Here is a 23,350-nt window from a genome sequence, read left to right as displayed (position 1 = left end):
TGAAGAGGTGAGTCCGCTCACAAAATGCATGATTTGCAAAAAAAAAAAAAAAAAGATCTTTTAGAATAAATGCATAATAGCATAATAATGCTAAAAGCCATACTGTGAAACATTCCAACTAAATCAAATAAAATAAAAAGTGTAAACAGTATAATGCATTAGTAAGAAATGTTTTAGAAATGATTTAGAAAAAAAAAAATTTAACCAGTGTTAAGTTAAGAGTTTACATTTAATTTTAAAAAGATTCAATAGAAATACATGCTACTCAAAGCAGCATAGTTTCTTTGGCACAGACTACTAAAATCAGGCGACTGTGAGTTGCTTTTTATTTATTAATGCAAGAGGTTTATGTCTTTTTATAGACATTCTGCTATGAACACTTTGTCCACTGTCCATTAGCCTCATGGTCTATTCATGTGTCTTTACCTGGCCTATCCTGACAAACTCTGCTTGTCGGGCTTCCTCTTTCTTGCGTGCAGACTTTGGGGATTCTGGGAGGACATCGCTGAAGGACCGTCGGTTTAGCATGTTCTGAGGAGAGAAGGGAACCTGTGCAAACATGCCAGGTACAGCACACACCAATACACACACACATGCGCGCAAGGGGAAAGTGCAGAAGCCTGTGTTAGAAGTATAGGTAAAGAGCAGAGGAAAAGTTGTGCAGCAGTGAAAAGAAAATTAGGATCTAGGGTGACAAAAGAATATGGCTTGCTTTAAAAGTCAGTATTGCAGCAGTATCCCATCAGAGTATTGCAATACGCAGATGAAAAAAAGTGAAATGCAGCAAAATGTTCACCAAAAAATATATATGTATATTTAAAAAGTTAAAAACGTAAGTACCACTTAAAAAGTAAGTAGTATAACAGTGAACATACTTTGTGCAAGTCAGGCATGAGGTCTTGATAAAGTGACCGGATTAACATATCAAGAGTCCGCTGACGCTTTTGGGAAAACGTTGGCGTCTCCAATGTGGCTTTCTCTCCATTGATTACTGAAAAAAATAAAAAATACACAAATACACACATAAGCACATTGTAGTCCAAATATAGTATGGACATTATAATGCAAATACCCGGACTAGGCTTTTCAATCATTAGAAACCATAATAATACGTGTACTTTTAAAATTATTTAATTTTAATTTTTTTCACCCTATTAATGAAACTACATTATGTATCAATGTATACTGCATGTTACAGATCTTACATTTGACTAGTAAAAAGTCCCTGAATTCATGGTGATCAGTAAATACAGGTGGAGACGGGAGAGGAGGTCCAAACAATGGGACACTCTCTTCTGAGAATATCTTCAACCTGTCGCAAGAAGCAAAGATACATGATGATTGTATGAAACTAAGACAAAAACTAGAAACCTAAGACAAAAAATTTATTATTAATAGGGAAAAGTGAACTCACCTGTAACTGTCATTCTGGCTATTATACCTAACTAAAGCAAAAATATCTAGAAGGAGAGTATAGGAAGCACAGATGTATTAACATTGTACACAGTGGAAATTCATTGTCTCTTAGATAAACTCTTGACATGGAGTAAGTAGGATACGAGTAAAATGTGACCGGATCATTGAAGGCTTGAAGGATGACGATGCATCATCCCCTTCCTGAAATACTATGGTAACAATGTCATTTCCAATGTGTCTCTTCCTCTCCACCTGGAAGACAGACAGGCAAAGATAAGGACAAAGCTTAAGGTGATTCACAGGTTTAATGATGGTGAACTGATGTGTGTAACCCCAATTAAAAAGAGGGTGCACTGTAAAATCAGTTTATTCTTCTGACCATGTGAGATTTATTTTACCTCATGAGATGAACAGCCCTTATTTTCCGGTTTTTATACAAAGCACGTTTCTTTAATTCTAGGACAGAATAGATTATATGCATTCTCAACTGTGACTGCAGTGTTTGAGTCTGGGTGACACACAGCAGGCTACCAGCCTCTTTCAAAGCACACTGTGTTCCTTATAATAGGGCCTTTTTTATCCCAAGAAGAAATCCAATTATGTGTCAGACGTGCAAAGTACAGGTCCAATACAACTGTTATTACAAAGTGGACCTACTCAAGTTACAGGATGGCTCTATATGTTTCTATTTAAGTGAATTTTGTCAATATGGGAAGAGATAGATGCCATTGACTGTGCCATTATGTGATAGCAAAGCATGACAAGATAAATTCTAATCCAATTTGTGGCGAACCAATCTAGTTACATAATTAAAGACAGAAGAGACAGAGATGACATGTACAAAAGACAGCCTTGTGAAGAGAAAAAAGGTACAAGATGAGGGTCAGGTATTCACAACACAAGATAATTAAAGAGATTTTTCTGGTAACACTTAAAAATAACACTATTTACAGCCTTAATAAAGCATGAAGTAAAGTGTTAATGGACACATTGTTAATGAAGAATGATTCAGACTTAACAACTACTTAATTAAGTCTATTAATTAAGTAGTTAATTCTGAATCATTCGTAATAAACTATTTGTTCATTATGAATTATGTGTTAGATTTTTTTTCCCTTAAATTATCTGTATCTATTGACCTGCCTGTTTTTAAATAGAAAAATAATTAAAATACCACCTGCTGTTTATTCTCTTTGGAGTAGGGCAACATGGTGGACACATGAAACATGAGCTCGTGGCCCTGATAGACCGTATAGATGGACTTAATCCCTGTAGTGTCATCTGCATAAAACATACAATGCTGTGTTAGGTTACATCTATTATGAGACTGTGAGGTTGTGTGTTTAACTTACTCTTTGTGTCAAGACCCCCGCGGTACCCTGCCCACCCCTGTAGCGTGATGATGTCCCCCAGAAGGTTAAGGAACTTGTCAAAACCCTCACTCCCTTTTTCTGCAAAAAAAAAAAAAAAAAAAAAAAAAACATTGCATATTTCAATACTGTCCGTGTTTTTAAATGAGAAATATGAAGGCATAAAAACAGATTGATTATCAACACATAGTGACTCACCATTACTAAACATCTCATCATCTGTGAGCTGTCCATCTTTGGCAAAAAGGACTCCAAATTTAAAGTTTACAGAGCCCTGAAATGTATAAAAATAACAAATTGCAGGGTTGTAGAATATCTTTACCACTAAAGATATTCTATTCCTTATAAGTTATTAATCTATTACAGCAAACACTACTACTAGAGGTGGGAGATATATCAAAAACAGATATTATTGTGGTTTTGTGGAAATGCAACATTAAAATATCTAAAATAAATATTAAAATAAAATATATTTGAAATTTATTAAAATCTTCCAAACAAGGGACAAAGTGATACATCATGTGCATGATACTTGCTCTTCAACCAGGACAAAGGCAAGTTTTATTTTATTTCTGATGGAGTGCCACAATATTGGCTCAGACTTTTTTTTTCAGTATCACCCACTCTTAACTACTACTACTATTGCTGCTATTACCCCAAAGCATGGTAACACAAGCAACCTCTAAGATTTTGTGATGTACGGGAGAAATACATGTAACATTGATGCCACAGTATACTCATTGCCTTACCTCTTGTTCCTCCAACACCAGCAGGTCCTGCAGGGGAAGAACACACACTAGTTATTATTTTCACTGAGGAGGCCTTGCATCTTGGGGCTAAACACAGTACAGTAGAGGTAATAAAGGCAAGAGCAAAAAAGGTTGGTGCCATGTTTCATTACTGGAGGAGGCTGCCGCTCTCACCTTCTGAATATCAGGGTTAAGAATCTCCCGAGGGCCTCTCTCAAACCTATCCATGTTCATTGCACTGAAAAAGAAAGAACAACAGTGAATAATCTGCACACAGGAGCTCTGGCAGGGGATTCTCCATTAATTTATTCAAAACTCATTGTTTTCCATAGTACAGTATATATACATGATTCAAGACTTTAACATTAAAATCACATTATATATCTCAAAAGGGTAAATTCTTACCTTAGGATAGACTTGACTGATAGTGTTTTGGTGGGGCTGTAAGGAAGGCTGATTTTCAAAGTGCCCTGAGTGAGACAGTGACACAGACTACAGTATATAAATTGAACAAAGAACACAGAGCACAGTAAACACTTTAAACAAAGAATGCCTAGAAGTATACCTATGCATATTAGAAGGTCCTATCTCTTGAATTTGTCAGTGCTAAAAAATAATCAAAAGGAATTTCTCTGAAATTGAACTGCAGAAACTTTGTTTAAAAGATGATAAATCATTGTGATCTGCAGCAGCAAAGGACCACTATAATTAGGTTCCAGGACCAAAATTAGATCCCGCCATGTCACTGTGATGCTGAGACCTACAATGTAATACATAGTTACAGTGCACACACTGTAAGCAGACACACAGAAATGTCTGCTTAACAGTAATAGTAGCTTCAGATGTGTGACATCGTAGTATGCTATATATGACACATAGCAGGTGGCACAGCAGCAGATGGCCTCACCGTTTTCCTCCAGAGGATGGCTCTGTACTGAGGAACCCGTTGGTTGTTTTGGTCTGAGAGGACCACGGACAAGAAGAAGGGATTCTTCTCTGCATCTGTGCCCACGTAGTTTTGATGAACTAAAGCACAAATAAAAACACACGTATTCGTCACCAATGTTATATATTCTCAGTGCAAGTTGTTTAAATCAACAAGATTGAACACCACAACAAAATTACACATTCATGTTTCTAGCTTTTGCTTTATGGGGGGATATGGTGCCATGTTAGACACCATGCCTAAGAGACCACAGACAAACTATATATTGCATTTGCTTCTTGTCCTCTTTTCAGAAAGACGTACCGCTAAATATTTCTTTTTTATCTCATGTTTACTAATAGATGATTTGCGGACAAAGACCTGAAGCATACTGTATGCATGCTCATATTTAATGAAAAGTCCTTATGGCTGTAAAGGTTTTGTCACCTGCTGTTCAGACAGGATGAGGTCATGTTAGAGTATTTTCCCTGAGTTCTGTATTGTGTCCAATATTACAGTGAGCCTGCCAGAGCTGTGAGACACAGATGGTTGTGCTGCAGTCTGAAGGAGCCAAGTTTCAGCACTGCCCATTTTCAACTGCCCTTAACAAACAGTCTTTAAAGTCAAGCAATGAAAACTTTGATTTGTTTTTGTTTAAGAACATTTATATAACATTTACATTTTCTTTAATGACACTGTCTTGAAATTTTAACTTGATTTTCCTAAAGTTAATGCAATGGTCAAAAAGTAAAGGATCAAACTAGTCTGATACAGAGGCAGACCACTACAGCATGAAACATCATGTGAGTTGAAGAATGGGAGTGCTTTAAACATAATCATTAGCCTGGTACTAACCTTTACCCAGGAAGTATTTAAAGAACCATCTGGTGTGGTACTCTGGATTCTCCAGATGGACATCAGTCCGTCTCCAGGTTCCTGGAGTGTGGTCCAAACTCTGCCATACACAGTATTTTGTGATCATACAGGTTAGGGACAAAATAGCAGTAAACAGCACAGTTTGGTTTATAATGACTATAACATTGTAACATTTTCTGTGTGTTTTTGTTTTTGTGTTAGCAGTTCATTTCAAAAAGGAGATTACAATTTTGTACATACACAGTTATTATTTAACTATTTTGTGCATTTATATATTGTATTTGTACCTCATCTGATGAGCCATTCTCCACCCTGAAGCGCCCTGCCCGCTGTATGGCCCCATCTGCATCACTGGAAATCAGCTGCGAGAGACAGACAGACACAGAGTGAGAAGGTTAAAATTAGTCTCTGTCTGGACATCACACTAAGCACATATCACAAATTTGTTTGATTTCGTTATCATGGGAACAAATGAGACCAGTGGTTGAAACACTGCCTGACCCTGTCCCCTCACACATGTTTCAGCACTTACTTAATCAGTAATAATCACTCATAGCTCTAACATTATTCTCCCTGCTGCCCTCTCTGCATAAAAAGGTATTTTTCTTGTTCTTGTCTGCCACCCTGTACTTATCAGGCCCATTATGTGGCTCTTGCTGACTCACCTCTCAGTAGTACAGCTCTGGTAAGGAGACATTACATGGGAACAGCGACTGTTAATAAATGGATGCAGAGTACAGAATGTATCATTTGCTTCATTTTACATACATTTCTAACACTGAACTGAAAAAAGTAAAATATTAAATTTTGCTATACTTTGGAGTGCTGTAGTTATCCACTGATCACTGTACATTGTATATGATTGTTTTCATATAGCCAGTGAATACCTAAATTATTTATCATGATGGATGGATATTTATGTATTTTTCCAGTTTGATCAAAGTAAGAAAACCTCCAATTATCTGTAGGGTTATTTCTAATCCATATTTTATTGACAACATGATAAATAACATGCATAAACTGTGTGTTGGTATATATAGTTAATGTGTCTCTACAGATTTTTTATAAGTAATTTATTCACTCTTGCCATTTTCTATAGGGGTCCTCTAACTATAAAAACTATACAGGCCTCTTTAATCTATTCCTGGTCCCCACACCCACCCAAACACTGCACTGTGTTGCTAGGCAACGGCGCTCCCATCCTCTCCATGCTGCTCTCCTCCTCTTTAGCCTCCTGCCTTCTGCCTTTGGCTCTGCTCTTTGACCCGAGAGCAACATACATAAAGGGCCTCCACACCAACAGATGTATTGCACTGTTCGTATGTGTTCAACAGTGACTACTACTGTCTGGTTAGTACTGCTACACTGTCAAGATTTATTGGTTATCGATAATTATGGTTATTCAGGTCCTAACATGATTGTAAGATCTAAAAAATAATAATGGTGACAATTTAGCAGCAAAATTCAGTCATTTCATTTCAGTCTGTTGTCCTAAAAGGTGACTCTAATCAAAAATGTGTTTATTCATATTAACTTATAACATAAAGTTGCTCAGTAAGTGATTTGCTATCTTTAAAACAAAATGGATGAAAGTGAATTAAGGATTGCACTGTTGTTTGATCATGGTGTCAATAATTGTGAATAATTCTTAGTGGAAAAAGGGTTAGGGTCATATAATGTGTTCAATTGAACAAGAAGTAAGGCGCCAGATAAAGATTTTGACTGCATAAGGCATATTAATGAGCAACTATATTTATCTGTTGCTCATGCTGGAAAGGCATATGGATGCTGTAGGTTAGCATGTGTGGGGCTGTCTCGAAATAAACTAAATGCCCACATGTATTATAATGGAGAAACAGTACACAGAGTGACTAATGGGATGAAACAACAATAACAAAACAATATGGTTTACATAACAGTTTTGTTGGTTTTTTTTGTTTTTTTTTAGAGTTGGCTGACAGATTCTTCTTGTGCAAATCCCTAAACCTTAAATATGTAAATATGCCAAAAAGCTTATCTCTTATGCAAAAAACAAGAGAGTGTACTCTGTCATATTCAAAGGAATAGTGCTTGTAAATCATGGAGCAAATAAGAATGTACTCCAGTGACTTTGAGTGGAGCATGGAGAGAAAGAGGAGGCAAAGGAGGGTAGTGGGAGCCATCATAGTTTCTTTAAAAACAAATCATAAAACACCTTTGTTACTCAAGGGAGATGAGGGATGATGCTGCTAAGATATCAAACTTTCACAAGGAGGCTTGTACAGGGGAGAAGCACAGTCAAATGACAACAAAAGAGTGATAAAAAATATAAACAATTCAAAGGCATTACCACCTCTTTATCAACATTGTAGAAAAATAGTTAGCTGTTCAGTCCTAGTTTTGTCAGATACTTTTTTGTTCCCATAACTGTGGAATTAGTGGTCAGTGGGGTATAAGAACAAATTAGCAGTCATGGTTCCACAGATCTGTGTTATTGTTGTCAGTAAGTAGAGTCTGTAGCACAAAAGCATTGGTGCTATTTACTCCTTAGAACATACCTAATAGTAATTATAAGAATTTACCCTAGAATGGCTGTTTCCAATGCACTGAATGGAAGCTGCATGCACATGCGTATGCTTTATCAATATGTGAATACTGATAAAAAATAGATGTATAGTCAATGTGTCCCATTAATAGAGGAGATTATGGTTTCCTTACCTGGCCAGCCAGAATCACACACTTTGAAAACAACAAAGACAAGTGGATCTGGAACCATATCCTGTCTCAAAAACAAACATGGCTGCTTGTTCTGAATTTTATCAGAATTTTGGAGAGGAGAAGGAGATGTCTTACGCATTTGAGGGATACATGCTTCACATTAGCGGCTGTGGTTGAATCGTCTCAAGTTTGTCTAAAAACAACTTGTACTACACACTGGTATCACAAAATCACACTCTGTTGGACCAAACTATTAAAATCTTTTGCCACCATAGCCTCCCCAGAATGTATGGGAAACACTGCTTATTTCAATACTTAGATTCAATGCCTTCAGAGGTGTGATTGCTAAAAAGTTTCATGTGCAAAAAAGGCATATAGACAGTAGAAAAGTCATTGCTTAAAGGGAGCTGTCGGAACACACTGTGGAGTGTGTTTAGAGGTAAATGTCTCAGGTCACAATAGGACATTTGATGACTCATAGGCCTACATTACTATATGACAAAAGCATATCATTCTGTCTGCATGCAACTCAATACATCCATAGCATTACAACTTGTGTGTGCAGTAACAATAACAACCTGCTGCATGTGAAGAGGAAAACAGGGCATGAAGATATAAAGCAAAGACAAACAGCATCTCCAGGAGCTTGCTGGCTACAAAGTACATGATTAGCATTGAAGTGGTCTGTAGCAAGACTAAATCCAGCAACACATCGATATGTGCCTGCCTTATACCAAGACAACACTGGTGCTGCCAATGACTAATCTAATGACAGCAGCAGCCATGGACACCCACCCACCCAAGCAACCGTAAGTCCTGCAGATACAACGGACATCCAAAGTAGGCAAAGGGGTTATTATACCACATCATATTACTGTGGGGGCATATGATATTTTGTGATATATATGTGCAGTGTTTTACTATTTACAGTTCAAGACTTTTTTTAAAAAAGTATTGTGACAATACATTCTTACAATCAAGCTTTTTAACTATTCAATTTGTATTTCATTGTGTATGCCAACTGGTGTAATCTGGCCTTCACTTGTTTGCTAATAGCTATGGTACACTGTAAAAAAAACTCAGTTTGGCCTCATTTGTTCAGCGTGCCCTGGATGTGAGTAAACAGAGCTGCAGAGTGGTGCTGTGAGATGTGCACATGCTGAGGGTGAGAATAAATGCAACGCGACAGCGCAGTCAAAAGCCTCAGGCAGTGACAGTAACACTGGTAGGCAGGTGGGAGTGAAGCCGTCTGCTGCACCACCATCCTGACAACCAGATTCACTATGCTACTCACACTATCAAGGTACAGACATTTACCGCTGCTTACTATTGTGTTTTGTATGACTCTTAACATGTCATTTAAATATTCTTAACCTGTCATGTAATGTTAAAACTTGATTTTGATACTATGGGAAAACCTCAGTACTCAGTACCGATCTTAATGCCACAATGATCATAAATCTCAATGCCACAATAAAAACTGGGTTTAATTTGACCCAAGATAATGGGGCACATAACAAGTGAAATCTTTGAAGAACAGACATTAAAGCTATCATTTGTAAATTAATTCGATTTTTTTTCACCAACAGATGGCAGAAATCTGTTCCCTTCTCCCCTCACCTGCCCTTTGTTCAGACTCACCTGTGCTCTCTGATCTTCCATCAGGCCAAACATTATCAGACAGCAATAACGTACATCTAGTGGTGTTATGTGAGTATACAAGAATAAGAGCAGGTCAGCCAATCGAATTACAGATCGTAGCTATAAGAGTCGGTTTATTTGTGCTGATGAAAGCACACACTAACTTGAAAAATGGCTGATTTTGATGTCTCTGTGTATTAATTTGCTGAACTAAAACTTGTGATCCTGAAAATATCACAATAAATGATAACACTGAAATAAATTTATAGAACTTTCACAATAACCTTAAAGTAGGATCATCCCAGTAAACCCGTTTCTATGTGAATCATATGAAACATAAATGTGACCAGAAATATATAAATGCTACAATGAGACACTAAAGTAGTTGTAGTATCTATAATGTGTTATGTAAATTAATTACTGAACATAAGCCTAATAGTACATTAAGTACGGGTACACACGATAAATATCGAGGATCAAAAAATATTGTTCATCTATCATATATAGTCAATATAGTAATTATTGTGACAGGCAGGGTCCTTGCTTCTCAAATGCAAGAAATATACCGCAAATAAATGTAAAAGCTTTGCCCTCCTGTGGACTCAAGGCAACAGAGACTCAAGAGTGTTTTATATTCAACATCCAACATAATTGTGTCTGTTCAAACCGATAGACAACATGTGGTTTCCTCAGCAGTCGTAATCTGACACACACCTGGCCTATAGCACTCATAATCTGGACTTCAACTGGTCTGGTAGGAAGTCAATTGGCAGGGAGAGAGACAGAGAGAAGCCTACGACTTCCTGTTCCTCTGAGCTATCGGGATGTGCGGACTAACACACACTCCCTCCCCCAAAGCAATATGACTCAACAACTTAGTAATCGGCCACAAAGACGTACAACTATCATCAGAAGACACAGAGCAGAGCTGGGGACGGGCAGGAGACCGTGAGGTGCACCTACACAGTCACACCCAGTCATTTGTGAATCACAAGTTCCCCGCTGCTCTAAACATGGCCAGAAGGGTCTTCATGATGAAAAAGTTGGGTTTGGTTGTTATGAAATACTGTTGCTAGGCTAATGTACTGACTGACTGTCCTCTGATGCTGGATCCTTATAAGCAGTCACATGTTTGGGTGACCACCCGATTTTAAGGGAGAGCACGAGGCTCTGTTTGAGATCTTTAGATCATGTCGGCAGAATTAGTAACAACTCATCTGTAATAAACACCTATACATCATTGCTAAAGACATAATTTAAATTTTTTTTTGAAAATTATTTCTTTCTAATATAGAGTAAAAGTGTACTACAACAGTGAAAGCCATAGATTACTATTTGTGGCATTGCATCTGGACGTTAAGAGGAAGTTCATAATATTCTTAGTCTCTGTATAATAATAACGTCCACAATAATGACAGTGCTATTATCAGCCAATGAAAGATTTAGATTTAACAACTGTCTTCATATTTTTGTTATTATTATTATGAAGGAGCAGCTCAAGGGCTCACGCTTTGTGTAATTTCTCTATCTTATTATTTGAAGTGACAACACATGCTGGGGATTATCAGGTAGAACAGTACTACAGTATGTTCACAATTTAGCATTTGATAAGTGCCAGCCATTCAGTGTCAATACAGCTTCTCCAACAATTACTCAAACAGACAAGACTCAACAGTATAAAAGGGCATGATTCAACTCATAATGCTGGTCATAAAAGTTACTTTATGGATAGGACTTACCAGCTCCACTGAACCATAATGTTTCCTGCTGAAATCTCCACGCCTGCAGCCCAAGTCCTCAGACGCAGAACTGCAAAAGAAATGCATAGTAAGATGCATGACCACAGCAAAGACACAATATACAGGCTCAACCTGGGACAGCTATGTATACAAACCACTAATTTTATTTAATTTATACTTTCACTCCAGTTCAATAAATGCCTGAGTTTCATTTATTCCTTTTGCCTGTTATTCTGTTTGGCGTGGTGAGTGGGCAGCAGCAGTGGCCAAGCCCAGTTCTGATTGGGAGATTGGTCCTGATTGGATTAAGTCACAGTGATAGATGGAGCTTGGCTTAAAGAGCTGACTGCCTTACAAGTCTGACACACACTTCTCTGAAAATCAATAACTTTCACTAACATTGCAACAAAACAACTGGTAAATATTTTTAATTACCAACAACTTTCCCTGTCATTGAAATATATATATATATATATATATATATATATATATATATATATATATATATATATATATATATTTTTTTTCTTTACTTTAAAGATATTTTGTATATGTGATATATTTCAAAGAGGTATTATTGTTTTGATTTTTGTTTTTCTTATGTATGGAAGATGATCCTTGATCAAAGCTCAAAAAAACAAAACAAACAAAAAAACAACTTATAAACTTACAGAGGTTTTATCAAATGTAATTTCAAGCAGCATTTTAAAAAGACAAATGTATGCTTTAGGCTACCAAACTGGGTCACAACAAAATCAGCCACTGGGCATGCACACTCCAATCAGAGGCTCAAGAACAGAACATTTATTTAAAAAATTCTGTAGAACACAAGCAATTATTTTTTAAGTTGTTGCTAGGAGAACAATTTTAGTGTTAAGGTTATTAGTCTTCCTCAAAAAACATGCCCAAAGATTTCAAACAATTAGCTACAAGGATAGAGAACCTTTTATAATGAAGTAAAAAAACATCTCTGTGTTAGACCAATTTACACCAACATCTCCAGGAAGTGACAACCTTTTGCGGTATAATTGCATAATGTAATTGCTGTCTGTTAACCTCATGGCTGAGTGAATATGACAAGAAACATTATTTTATTTGTTGGGATAATAATTATTATTTAATTCTATTGAATTTGGCAAATTCTATATTATAGTTATATTATTTATTACTTAAGTAATTCGGCTTTTTGTGACACATTTTAAGATGAGGGAATCAACAAGTTTAAGGTACCCTATGTAACTATTCTGGTGGTGATGGGAGGAGTCCACCATCTGTTTATCTTCAGTGAAATGTTATTGCTTTTGGAAGGAATGTTCCACAGTATTGCATTAAACTAATCTACCTCCATGGAGACAAGCAGATAATGCCACCAGGCCAAGCTGAAGGTAAGATCTGTAGAGACGCAAGCCCACACATTAAAAACCACCTGAGATGGTTTATACCGGGGTGGGCAAACTACGGCCCGAGGGCCATATGCGGTTCTGATTGGAACATCAGATTGGAACACCTTTAATCTTTTTAATCCGGCCCACCAAACTTGAATAATAATAATATTTTTAGTATTTTAAAAGTCATTTCAATAAATTGTGAATATCGACTTGAAAGACAGATATTTTGTTGTAATGCTTTGTAATGATTTTCAATTATGGGATATTTCAATAACATGGGATAGATTTTCTGCATATCCCATGTTATTTTTTTCTTTTATGAGGTGGATTACCAAAAAACTCCATCCATCTTCTAGTCCGGCCCTTCTGTCAAATTTTAGAACCCTTTGTGTCCCACGAGTCAAAAAGTTTGCCCACACCTGATTTATACTGTATCTGCTCTCTCTCTCTTCTCTTAAGGCGCGATTCTGGCGTCGACGCGTCAACCAATCAGGGACGAGTATCCAGTGACGCAGCGACGTTATTATCAGGAAGAAAGACCCGAGAACCAGAGCGAGAGCCACAAACATGAGCGGAGAATAAATATATACGCCACAATCACCGAGCCGATCGCGAGGAATACACCAGGATCGGACCAGGACTAAAGCAGGACTAGACCAGGACTAAACAAGGACTAGACCGAGACTAGACCGAGACTGACCGGGACTAAACCAGGACTAGACCGGGAATAAACAAGGACTAGACCGGGAATAGACCGAGACTAAACCAGGACTAGACCGGGAAAAGGCAGAGACTAAACCAGGACTAGACCGGGACTAGACTGTGATTAGACCGGGACTAGACCGGGACTAGACCGGTATTAGACCAAGACTAGACCGGGACCAGACCGGGACTAAACCAGGACTGATCCAGTGTTATTAGCGGAGTATAAATATATATACGCCCTAGTCGTCGAGCCGATCTCCTCCGCTGATGTTTTATGTCATAAAAACACTCTATCAGTCTGGTGTGACATTGTTTCGGGAAAAGACCGGGACCGGGCTCTTGTTTCCAGGGCAACGGATGCGCGTCAAGTATTTTTCTCCAGTTTGTCCACGGCGTCAAAGACGTGCGTTGGGGGCGTCTAAACTCAAAAGCAAAGGCATCCAAGTAGAGGTGTCAAGGCGTTTTTTGACGCTTTGGTGTGAAAGGCCCTTTACGCAAGGGTAATGCATTTTTCCTTAACTTGAAAATGTTTCAAGCTGGCACCTTCTTAACCACTGCAAGGTTGAAATTAAGGCAGTAGTCTAAATGTTATAATTGTTTGCTGTTATAGCACTGTACATGACATTGCAACAGTTGCTTTATTTTAGGGCTTGTTGTTGCACTTGCACTTTTACAGGAAAACGTTTGTTGTGCGATTCATTCCCATGTAGGGATGTTAATGTCAAATGGCTACAAAAAGTGGGATTATCAACACACATACAGTATTAGAAGCAACAATACCTAATATAAGCTTTACACTTCAAAATAATTAGGTAAAAGTAACTTTTTGAGCACATTGCTAGAAAAAATATATGACATAGTGACTTGTAACTAGAATGACATTTATTAGTTTATAAGATATTATTTATATATTTGAATATGGTTGTAATCAAAAGGTCTGGAATAGTCTGAGTAGTGGGCCACAGCTCTCACTCATATATGTGTGATATTACATAGACTGTACCAAGGAGTTAATGCATAATACAGTATTCAGCCATACAGGACCTTTTAAATGAAAGTGCTACAGGAAGCATCCATCATTGATTCTTTATCCTCATGCTCTTGCTCTCGTATACAACACAATATCTGTATTTTATCTCAAGGTTTCTTTGTTTCTTATGCTTATGTCTGCCACTGAACCTTACTCCTAAAAAGGCTTACACACTGAGAGAGATATGATTAGGTGATATTATTCCACCCACTGCAGCTTCAGATTGTAATGAAAACATCTTCATATGAGAATATATTGCCCTGTGGGAGTTTGAAGCTTGCTGCAGGTGTATTAAGTCAATCTGCCAGCAGAGAGCATGTCTTGTATTTACAATGGGGTGACTAGGTTTGGCAGACACAAAACAGTACAGGCCACTGAACTCATCACTATTCACTTTCATCGAGCATTATTGTTTAAAGAAAAATAAAAGTCGCAAGGGATTTGAGATTTTGCACAGTTTGAACCATTGGGCTCTACTGTGTCAATAGCTGTTTGTCCAGTCATCAGCTCAAGTCCTGCCCCACAGCACCTGACTTTTTCAATTTCCACCACAACTCTGCTCAACAATGAAAAATCAGTTTGTGAGTTTAAAAATAAAACTTTTACTCTGACAACTCAGTTATGGGTATTGGGACTGTTTTAGACATTTGTGCCTCTGACAAAAATAGGTTACAAATACATAGGTTTCTGAGTAAAATTTATGTTACCCGGGGCAACTTATAGGCATTTAGTGTACATGGGCACCTGCATGTGAAACAGGGTGAAAGTTACCTGGCCCTTTACCTTACCATCTAACTTACCACTAACCTTTCCATCCAAAAAAACATGTTAAATTTTGTAAAAATTAGGGCTGGGCACGTTAACGCGTTAACTTTGCGTTAACTAATTAAGTCATTAACGCCGACAATTATTTTAACGCCGTTAACGCAGTTTTTATTATTTATTTATTTATTTATTTGATTGTAAACGTCTGTTTCTCACTGGCTTTTATTTTGAAAAAGTCCACCGCGAGCGTTTCTTTAAGTTTGACGTCTTTTCTTTAAACTTTTTTCACTTTTTTCTGACCACGTGAGATGCAACGTGTCCGAGCCTCCGAGCCGCGGGCCCGGCCGCGGGTTCGGCCGCGGGCTCCGACTCCGGTGGCGTGCTCTGGTCGTGGGCTCCGGCTCCGGCCGCGGGCTCAGCCGCGGGTTCAGCCGCGGGCACCGGCTCTGAGCTGAGTTTATTTCTTTAGTTCAGTGCTGGAGTAACCGATTTACCCAGATACCATTGGAAGAAAAAATTTGATTGGTCCATTTCCATTCCATTATATTAACCCTTTGTTTCCTAAGAAATATCAGTCCAAGTTTATAACACTGATCTAGACATTATTACAAGTGTAGTGTTCATTACTCACAGCATAAAAAATATTCAATAAATATATTAGTGGTACAAACGTCCATTCCATATTTTTTCTTGAGCCTTCCCTGAATACCTTGAAGGCTCTGAGGTTCCCCTGTGAAAGAAATGCTGTTTGCACAACACATGTGTGGCTCTTTCATTTACATTTCCAATAAAAGAGCGCTATACTCTACTTTTGAATTCATTAATTGGTTTTGCGTATAACATGCGATTAATCGCGATTAATCACTCGAACTCATGCGATTAATCGCGATTTAAAAAAAAAAAAATTTTTGCCCAGCCCTAGTAAAAATATGTAAGAGCATTGAGTATTGAGTACTTTTCTATTGGAACAGAATGATGGCACAATTTGGTCACATGTGCACTTAATGTTGTACATATGCAGAAGCAGTGGCATTGGGGCATTTCACATTGTTCTTGTGTCCCTGCCTCTAAACAACTGCCCCACTGAGCAGCTAACCTTTATCTACAAATAAATTCTGCTGCTGTTTTACAGCCAGACACCTGCCTGATTAGAGCCACACATAAAGTTCACTGTATCAAAGCACTGTTCAACTGAAGCAATTATTCAGGTTTGTCCATGTTCCCAAATTCAAGAAAAATAACACATTCGTTACTAATCCTATAAAGACAATACATTTGGGGATAAACAGGCTATCAAATAAATTGTGAAGTGCAATGGAATTACAGGTGAAACATAAGAAAATATATGTATAGCAAAGTGTAGCATCAAACTAAGAAATATGCTCTCAAGTGCAACACTGTGAGGCTGCGCATAGGGCAGGTGAGCTGTATAATTTGCTGCGTAAAATGCTATGACTATGACAACGATGGCACGCACATGCAACAGATGAGAAACCGATCAGGAGACCAATTAAGGGAAACAAACAAACAAACAAAAAAAAACAAAAAAAAAAAAAACACTTGTTACCGCTGGTTGAAATTCAACAGTTTGCTGGACGCTGGATCCACACTGGTCATGTCCCCATGCGACACCAAGCGACAACTAGGCTACAAACAACAAGCCGGCGTCTTATCCCACTCTCTCCTGGTGGATTTCCGCTCACTTCTTGCTAGTAGCTCAGAAACATTACTGCAGATAAAAGTCCCGACAACAGCCGCTGATCACATCCATCCCGCTCTCTCTTCTTCTACTGTTTGTCTTGTGAGCGTGTAATACCGCGCTACAGCTCTGTGCCATTGATGAGTTGTTCTGTTACTGCTCCCACTGTTTGTCGGTCCTTTGCGCGCGCGCACTCGCACGGTCCCATGTCAATACAGCATTTCAATCCAGCACAATTAGACGGAACAGCCTCCAGTCTAACGGGCACTTTTGGGCGCAGGTTATTATTCTTGGTAGTGGAACGTGAAAAGCACAGCTGTTACATCACCCACCAGAGTAACTGTAGCTTCCAGCTACAGTGATGTCAGGACGAGGTCTCTGTTGGGGGTAGTGCATCACAACCGATTATTCTTTCTGAATTTTAGAGACTCTTTTGCCCTGACAATTATAAAGAAGAGGAAGGCATCTTTAAATGGTATTTGATTAATCTTCTTCAGACTTCGTTTCAGTACAGTTTCAATGAAACATATCAGTTTATTTGTGTGCTCATCAATCACTCTTGTGTGCTCTCTTTGGTCCAACAATAATCCCATTTTTGCTGCAGCTTTATATCCATATGAGGTCATCCCTTTTCACTGCACCCTTACCCCATTGTCTGCTCTTTTATTGCATCTCTGTCCCCAATTTGCTTTTAGCATCTTCCACTATTCTCAAAGGTCTTCAGTTTGATCTTTTCTGTGAAGGCAACGAAACTGTTACTAGTAACATATTCAAAAGTGTTAAGGCTGTGCCTTATGAGATGCTCAATAAAGATCTGCACACAAACAAAGGCTAGACTGAGCGTGAGAACTGTTTTTCCAGAGATGTCAAGATCATTTTAAGGCCCTCCATAAGAACTCGAGACAGGCAGATGAAATGTGAGCTTAGGTAAATCGGATACCTTGACAATAGCCTGCACACACGTACACACAACATGAAAGAGTGCAGGAATGCCAGGCTTAAGCTCCACAGCACTCAACCGCTCATCAATTTTTAATCAGTAGCCGCCTCTCACTCCCACCCCCACCTCCCCACCCCAGCATGTCGCACCACCACAGGAAAGCACCTACTGCAACACTATAAATTCAACAAAAACACAATCAAAAGTACAACTAATGCAACAAAAGTCTAGAGTAAATATTATATCACAGACAAAAAGTGACACCTTCTTGCTGTAATGTAAGGATTCAATACCAGAACAAACAAGTTACTGGAGAGAACCATCCTGACTAATTAGCACCCCAGGCTAGTCCTATGAACACAGTCCTGCCTACTACTTGACCTACACACCCAGCCTCACTTGTTACACAAAACCCACTGAAACAGGAAGTCCAATAGGGAAGGCCTTCTGTGTGATGCCCATTATAGTAAAATGACAGAAGTGAAAAAAGAAGTGAATATACTTTGTGGCTTTATTTTTTTCAGCCTCAAGTTGTTAAATATCTAGTAACCAGCACACAAAAATGAATTGTGTGCACATTTTAAACCAGCATAATTTATTCTAATCTATTCTCACATCCATGCATAGTGATTGTGTTGTTCCCAGGCTGAGAGAATGAAGCCCCAGAATGCTAAAAACCTGGGTATTAACTTGTGTAGGTGTAGGCATTACTGTTTATAGGTTTACAGGTGGAATGCTTTAGTGTCTGGAGACTTTGTACCACGATTGACTCAATAGTGAGCTAATCCCTAAGAGCTATGGTTCCATATCTCTGGACAGCTGCCACCATGAGCTTTTAGTGTAGCATGACCACCAGCTCTATCCTCTGCTGATCTGGTCTGGCAAAATGTAAAGATGAATTTTAAATAAATGCCCATCATCAGTTTATCACCCAAATAATAATTCAAATATTCTGAAGTGGAGCATCTATTCAAATCCACTATGCAAAGTAGTAATAGTGTTAAAGAAACATCTGTTATTTGTCTCTGTGGAACCAGATAGAAGTTTGTTGATCTAATCATAAACATCCTGGGTCACTGACTGCTCACTATCAAAAATGAATGCAATTTTAAACATAAACATTTATTTTTATGTGAATTAAATATTAAATATTTGTTCATTTTGGCATCTGTTTTTATTAATATTGTAATACAAATGCAAAAAACATTCCAGTAGTTTTTTTGTTTTGTTTTTGTTTTTCCTTTTGTTTTTAATGGAATAAACTGATATGTATGCTTCTTAATCAGCAGCAAAATGCAGGGAAAGGTTCCTTTAACTTTGAATGAAAGTTGTTTCAATATTTATCTTTCAATATAACAGTTGAATGAAAATTGCAAACCATAGTGTCATGTTTAATTTAGATTTACTTAGACAATGAAAAATGCTACCCTTTGTAATGTCCATACATCACACTGCAGCAATAGATGGTGGCACTCTCATTAAATGTGATCACGTTAATTAACCTTTTGTCTGCATGGATCAGACAGGAGATGGACACCACCATTGTGAGCAGGATGTACAGTCCTGTGCCTGTCCATGGGGTGCTTCTTAAAACTCTCCACTCTCATGCAAATCAGTGCATATTTAGACCCATCTGTTTGGGAAAGCTGACAATCCTGTTCATTTTGCTTCGACACACAAACATATATAATTTGCATGTACTATTTTGCATAATAAAAAATCATGCTAAAAAAATGTGGTTTTATGAACGTTGCTTATGCAATTGTACAAAATATGGCATGGAGCTTCACAGGCTAACAGTAGAAACATCCATAATGGTCAAAGATTTATAAAGGAAAGGTGTGCCCTCTTGTGGTATAAACTTTAATTGCAACTTGAACAGTCAGGTCACAGTAAAAAAGGATATAAAATAATCTTGTGATACTTATAAGAAATGGGAAATAATTCAATTTAATCATTGTACTATGTTTTATCGCTCCCTGTCAATGGATCAACACATTTAAAAAACAAATGAACCATACTAATTCTTCAGTTCCTTGCTTTGGTTTTTCAGCCTTTTGGGGTACACCTGTCTCACGTGTTAATATTATAACTTTGTGGAGCTGCACAAAGTAGTAGTAGTAGTTTGCAGATTTTTTTCAGGAATATATAATCCATCATAATTCATCCACAGAGAAAAAGAGCTCTGGTCTTACAACAGTTGTGTTACAATTGGGCTGCCCTAAAGTTTAGCTTTGGCCTTTTTCTGGGCCATGTCCATCCAACTATAATGGCAAATGTTTTTCCAGCCTCCAAATTTCCTGGAGCTGTGTGCAGTACATTTAATGTGTAGGTATGTGTTTTAAAGCTCTAAATAGAAGCAGATGTCGCAAAGTAAAAGTTTACATAGGTCTGTAATCAACTGAAGGATTTTTTTATACTTTCTCCTTGTAATTTGAATCTATTTTCCTGTTTAAATGAGCCTGGTCCATTGCACTGTGCACACGGACAAACTCCACTGGCTTTGTACTGAGCTATGCAACCACATATGGGAGTTATTACAGTCCAGTGTTTATCAGACTCACAGAGGACTGACTGACTTTATGACAGCAATCCAGAGCAGTTTTGTAAACTGTTACATGCTGACAACCAAAAAGACTGCCTTACATCCACACATTAATACAATAAAAATATTAGTTATCATCTGCAAACAATGCTATGAAGAATGTGTCCTTAAGACAAGTATATCAGTTAATGCATTGATTCATCACTTCACTCCTGCATAAGCTTTATGATGACACTGTGAGACTAAACTACTTTGGTCTGGCCTATCAGCACTGAAGGTAGCCTATCTATTATGAAAATTTTTCTTTTTCTTGTACTGAAATACAGAAATGCTGAAAACTATGTTAGACATAAGCACCATATGCTTTTGATTTAAATCCTACATTGAATCCTGCAGTGAAAACCTCAACAGGAAACCTCAAGAAGACAAAACCATAAATATGCATGTTTTGTTCTGATTCCTCTTTTGGACAATTCACACATGAATGTTTGATTTTCTGTACAGATTTTATAACAGCACATTTCTATTGCATTATTTCTAGATGAGGTTGTATGCCAATCTGACAAGGTGCAAGCTGCAACACAACCCCTGGCAATCATAGTTACTAAACATTGTGGGAAGTTAATGAAGACACTGATAGCATTTCAAAGTGAGTGCCCTGGAATGACCTCTACTAGGGAGAAACTCTGTAGTAAATGCAGAATGAAAGAGCAAAACATTCAAAAGAAATGTAGAGGAGGTCCCATACCACTTAGATCTTATGGAGAGATAAGATTTCTGTTTCGGAACATGTTGAAATATCTAAATCTAAGATCTCTGCACTCAGTAGGCCAGGAGACTTGTTTTAACAAATGAGACTATTCAGTAGGGGTGAGCGAGACTGACAAAAAATAATATCTCATAATGTCTTATTTTGTTGGAGTATCCCAATAATTAGACAATATTATGCCAATCCAGGATTTAAAAGTCCTATATTACAGGAAATTAACTCTTGTTGTAATGTCAACATACCTGGAGTGGTGTTTTGTTCTATTACCTTTTACCTTTCAGTAGTAAGAGATTGGAAATTCCAGGGCTAAAATTATCCAGTTGATTCATATGGAGTTTTAAAACATAGTAGAGCACTTCCTGTATTGCCACATGACATCAAAAGGTGAAACAGAGCGTTTTCTGCTTGAGAGAAAAATGTATTAAATTGTATGTTAAAAATGTGAATGGAAACTAAACACAACTCCAGGTATGTTTTTGATGAGGAAACAACATATATCAGAAAACAGTGCAATGTAGTCCCTTTAAATTTCAGACAAATGTAAACTTTGATCCTCTTATTTGTAAGTGTACCTCTTTACTTCACTTTATGAACATTATTTTAAGCATTTAGCATTTTTTCTTGTTTATTAAAAAATAAACTATATTTTTTGCCATTCACTATCACACTATGAGATCGCCACTTTAGGTTCTTAGAAAACATTTGATTAGAAAACTCATTACCCAGGGCCAGCTAACATTTTCCATTCACATAATTTATCCCCTTGGCACAGTTCTAGGTCCACACTCTATAATGCTTGCACTGCCAGTTATTGGTCACATATAACTGAAGGATTTCTGTTCCTTCCAAAGTATGAGAATCATTTTAATTCTTCACAATTAGTCAGGCCTGATCCCTAACTCAAAGGCATTCAGGGTGAACTACATCCAAAAGTCTTTTTACAACTGCTCAGTAAATACTGAAGAGGCACAAGAAATTCATTCATTGTGACTAAATGCAACTGTCTATTTGATTTATTTCCTGTCAGGCTGGAGTAAAAGACGTGTGCTTTGTAATGCTTTGTCATTGCTGAAATAAATATACAAACCTACTTGGCAGTGTTATCAACTGCAGAGGTCAAAGAAAACATTAGAAGTGCACAAAGCATTAGCAATATTTACTGCTAGTTAATGCTGCAGCTTCTGCTTCAACTACTATTATTCCAATAGTAGAATAATTACCCAAAGACTACATTTGCAACCACTATTTATCACCAACAATGAAACAAATGAGATTGCTGCCATTACTCGTACCCAACTGCTGCTTCTAGTATTTCTTTGTCATATACTATTTCAGTCACACCAATGACAACTACTTCTTTTTCCATTCCTCTATGAAAATAATAACTACTGTTAGAGCAATTGTTAGTACTACCCCACACTCACTCACTTGCTACACTCACCATTGCTACTATTACTATTTACATTATTATATTATTACTATTATACTCATAATATTAATAGTAATTAAAATATATTTTTCAGGCCAATAGGACCAAAGCAGCCCTGCATCAAAACCTGCCACTACAGGGAGGTAATTGGCCAATAATTACTTCCAGTTGTCTATTTAACTTTAGCTTTCACCTGCCACTCTGTCGCTACCTGCTGTCAGATTAGCTGACTGGCAATCCACTTTTAGATAAGCATTAGTCACTGAGAAACAACCTGCTAACAGATTAGTTGTAGGAAAATGGCACACCACATTGGTTTTATGTTATTCCCTAACAATAAATGCAATCATGGAGTACTTAGATTAAATGTGTAGATAGGATTTAGTGTTGACCCTATCTCAGCTGGCCAGACTGTGTGTATTGCTAAGAGGTAGACAAAAACGGAAGATCTCTCAAAAGATAAGTATGAACAGGCTCCACACAGAGCATATGGAAACACTCATATGTCTTACATGTGTTAAACTTATATAGGCTACATTTTATATCTACTACAAGAACTGTCCTCGTGTTTATATCTGTACAGTATGACACCTATTTCATTACACAGTGGCAATCCAGGCTGTGCAGTGATTGATTGCCCCTTAAAACTGCCACTGTGTGAGTGCCA

At 37.6% G+C, this 23,350-nt stretch overlaps 1 protein-coding gene across 4 annotated transcripts in view; it reads right to left on the bottom strand.

The window, feature by feature from the left end:
• The window catches only part of garnl3 (GTPase activating Rap/RanGAP domain like 3), a 30,077-nt gene extending 12,841 nt beyond the window's left edge, over nt 1-17,236 (bottom strand). For 2 of the 4 annotated variants that reach the window (XM_055153708.1, XM_055153706.1), the window contains exons 1-16: nt 16,869-17,236; nt 11,414-11,483; nt 5,624-5,698; nt 5,316-5,415; nt 4,443-4,561; nt 3,941-4,005; nt 3,710-3,773; nt 3,536-3,562; nt 2,985-3,060; nt 2,769-2,867; nt 2,594-2,697; nt 1,560-1,668; nt 1,415-1,460; nt 1,206-1,312; nt 876-991; nt 427-549 (exon numbers count right to left, since the gene is read on the bottom strand). In XM_055153708.1, the coding sequence (XP_055009683.1) occupies nt 427-549; nt 876-991; nt 1,206-1,312; nt 1,415-1,460; nt 1,560-1,668; nt 2,594-2,697; nt 2,769-2,867; nt 2,985-3,060; nt 3,536-3,562; nt 3,710-3,773; nt 3,941-4,005; nt 4,443-4,561; nt 5,316-5,415; nt 5,624-5,698; nt 11,414-11,483; nt 16,869-16,918 (1,350 nt within the window). In that variant the 5' untranslated portion in view covers nt 16,919-17,236. The remainder of the gene's footprint in view (nt 1-426; nt 550-875; nt 992-1,205; nt 1,313-1,414; nt 1,461-1,559; nt 1,669-2,593; nt 2,698-2,768; nt 2,868-2,984; nt 3,061-3,535; nt 3,563-3,709; nt 3,774-3,940; nt 4,006-4,442; nt 4,562-5,315; nt 5,416-5,623; nt 5,699-11,413; nt 11,484-16,868) is intronic. The other 2 variants (XM_055153709.1, XM_055153707.1) reach the window with 2 other exon arrangements.
• Nucleotides 17,237-23,350: the final 6,114 nt, after the last annotated feature.

Source organism: Boleophthalmus pectinirostris, unplaced genomic scaffold (genome assembly GCF_026225935.1).
Source record: "Boleophthalmus pectinirostris isolate CB_2022bp ecotype Guang Dong unplaced genomic scaffold, ASM2622593v1 HiC_scaffold_18, whole genome shotgun sequence".
Lineage (NCBI taxonomy): Eukaryota > Metazoa > Chordata > Actinopteri > Gobiiformes > Gobiidae > Boleophthalmus > Boleophthalmus pectinirostris.
The sequence above is the reverse complement of the archived record's forward strand: the minus strand, read 5'-3'. Positions and strand labels throughout refer to the sequence as shown.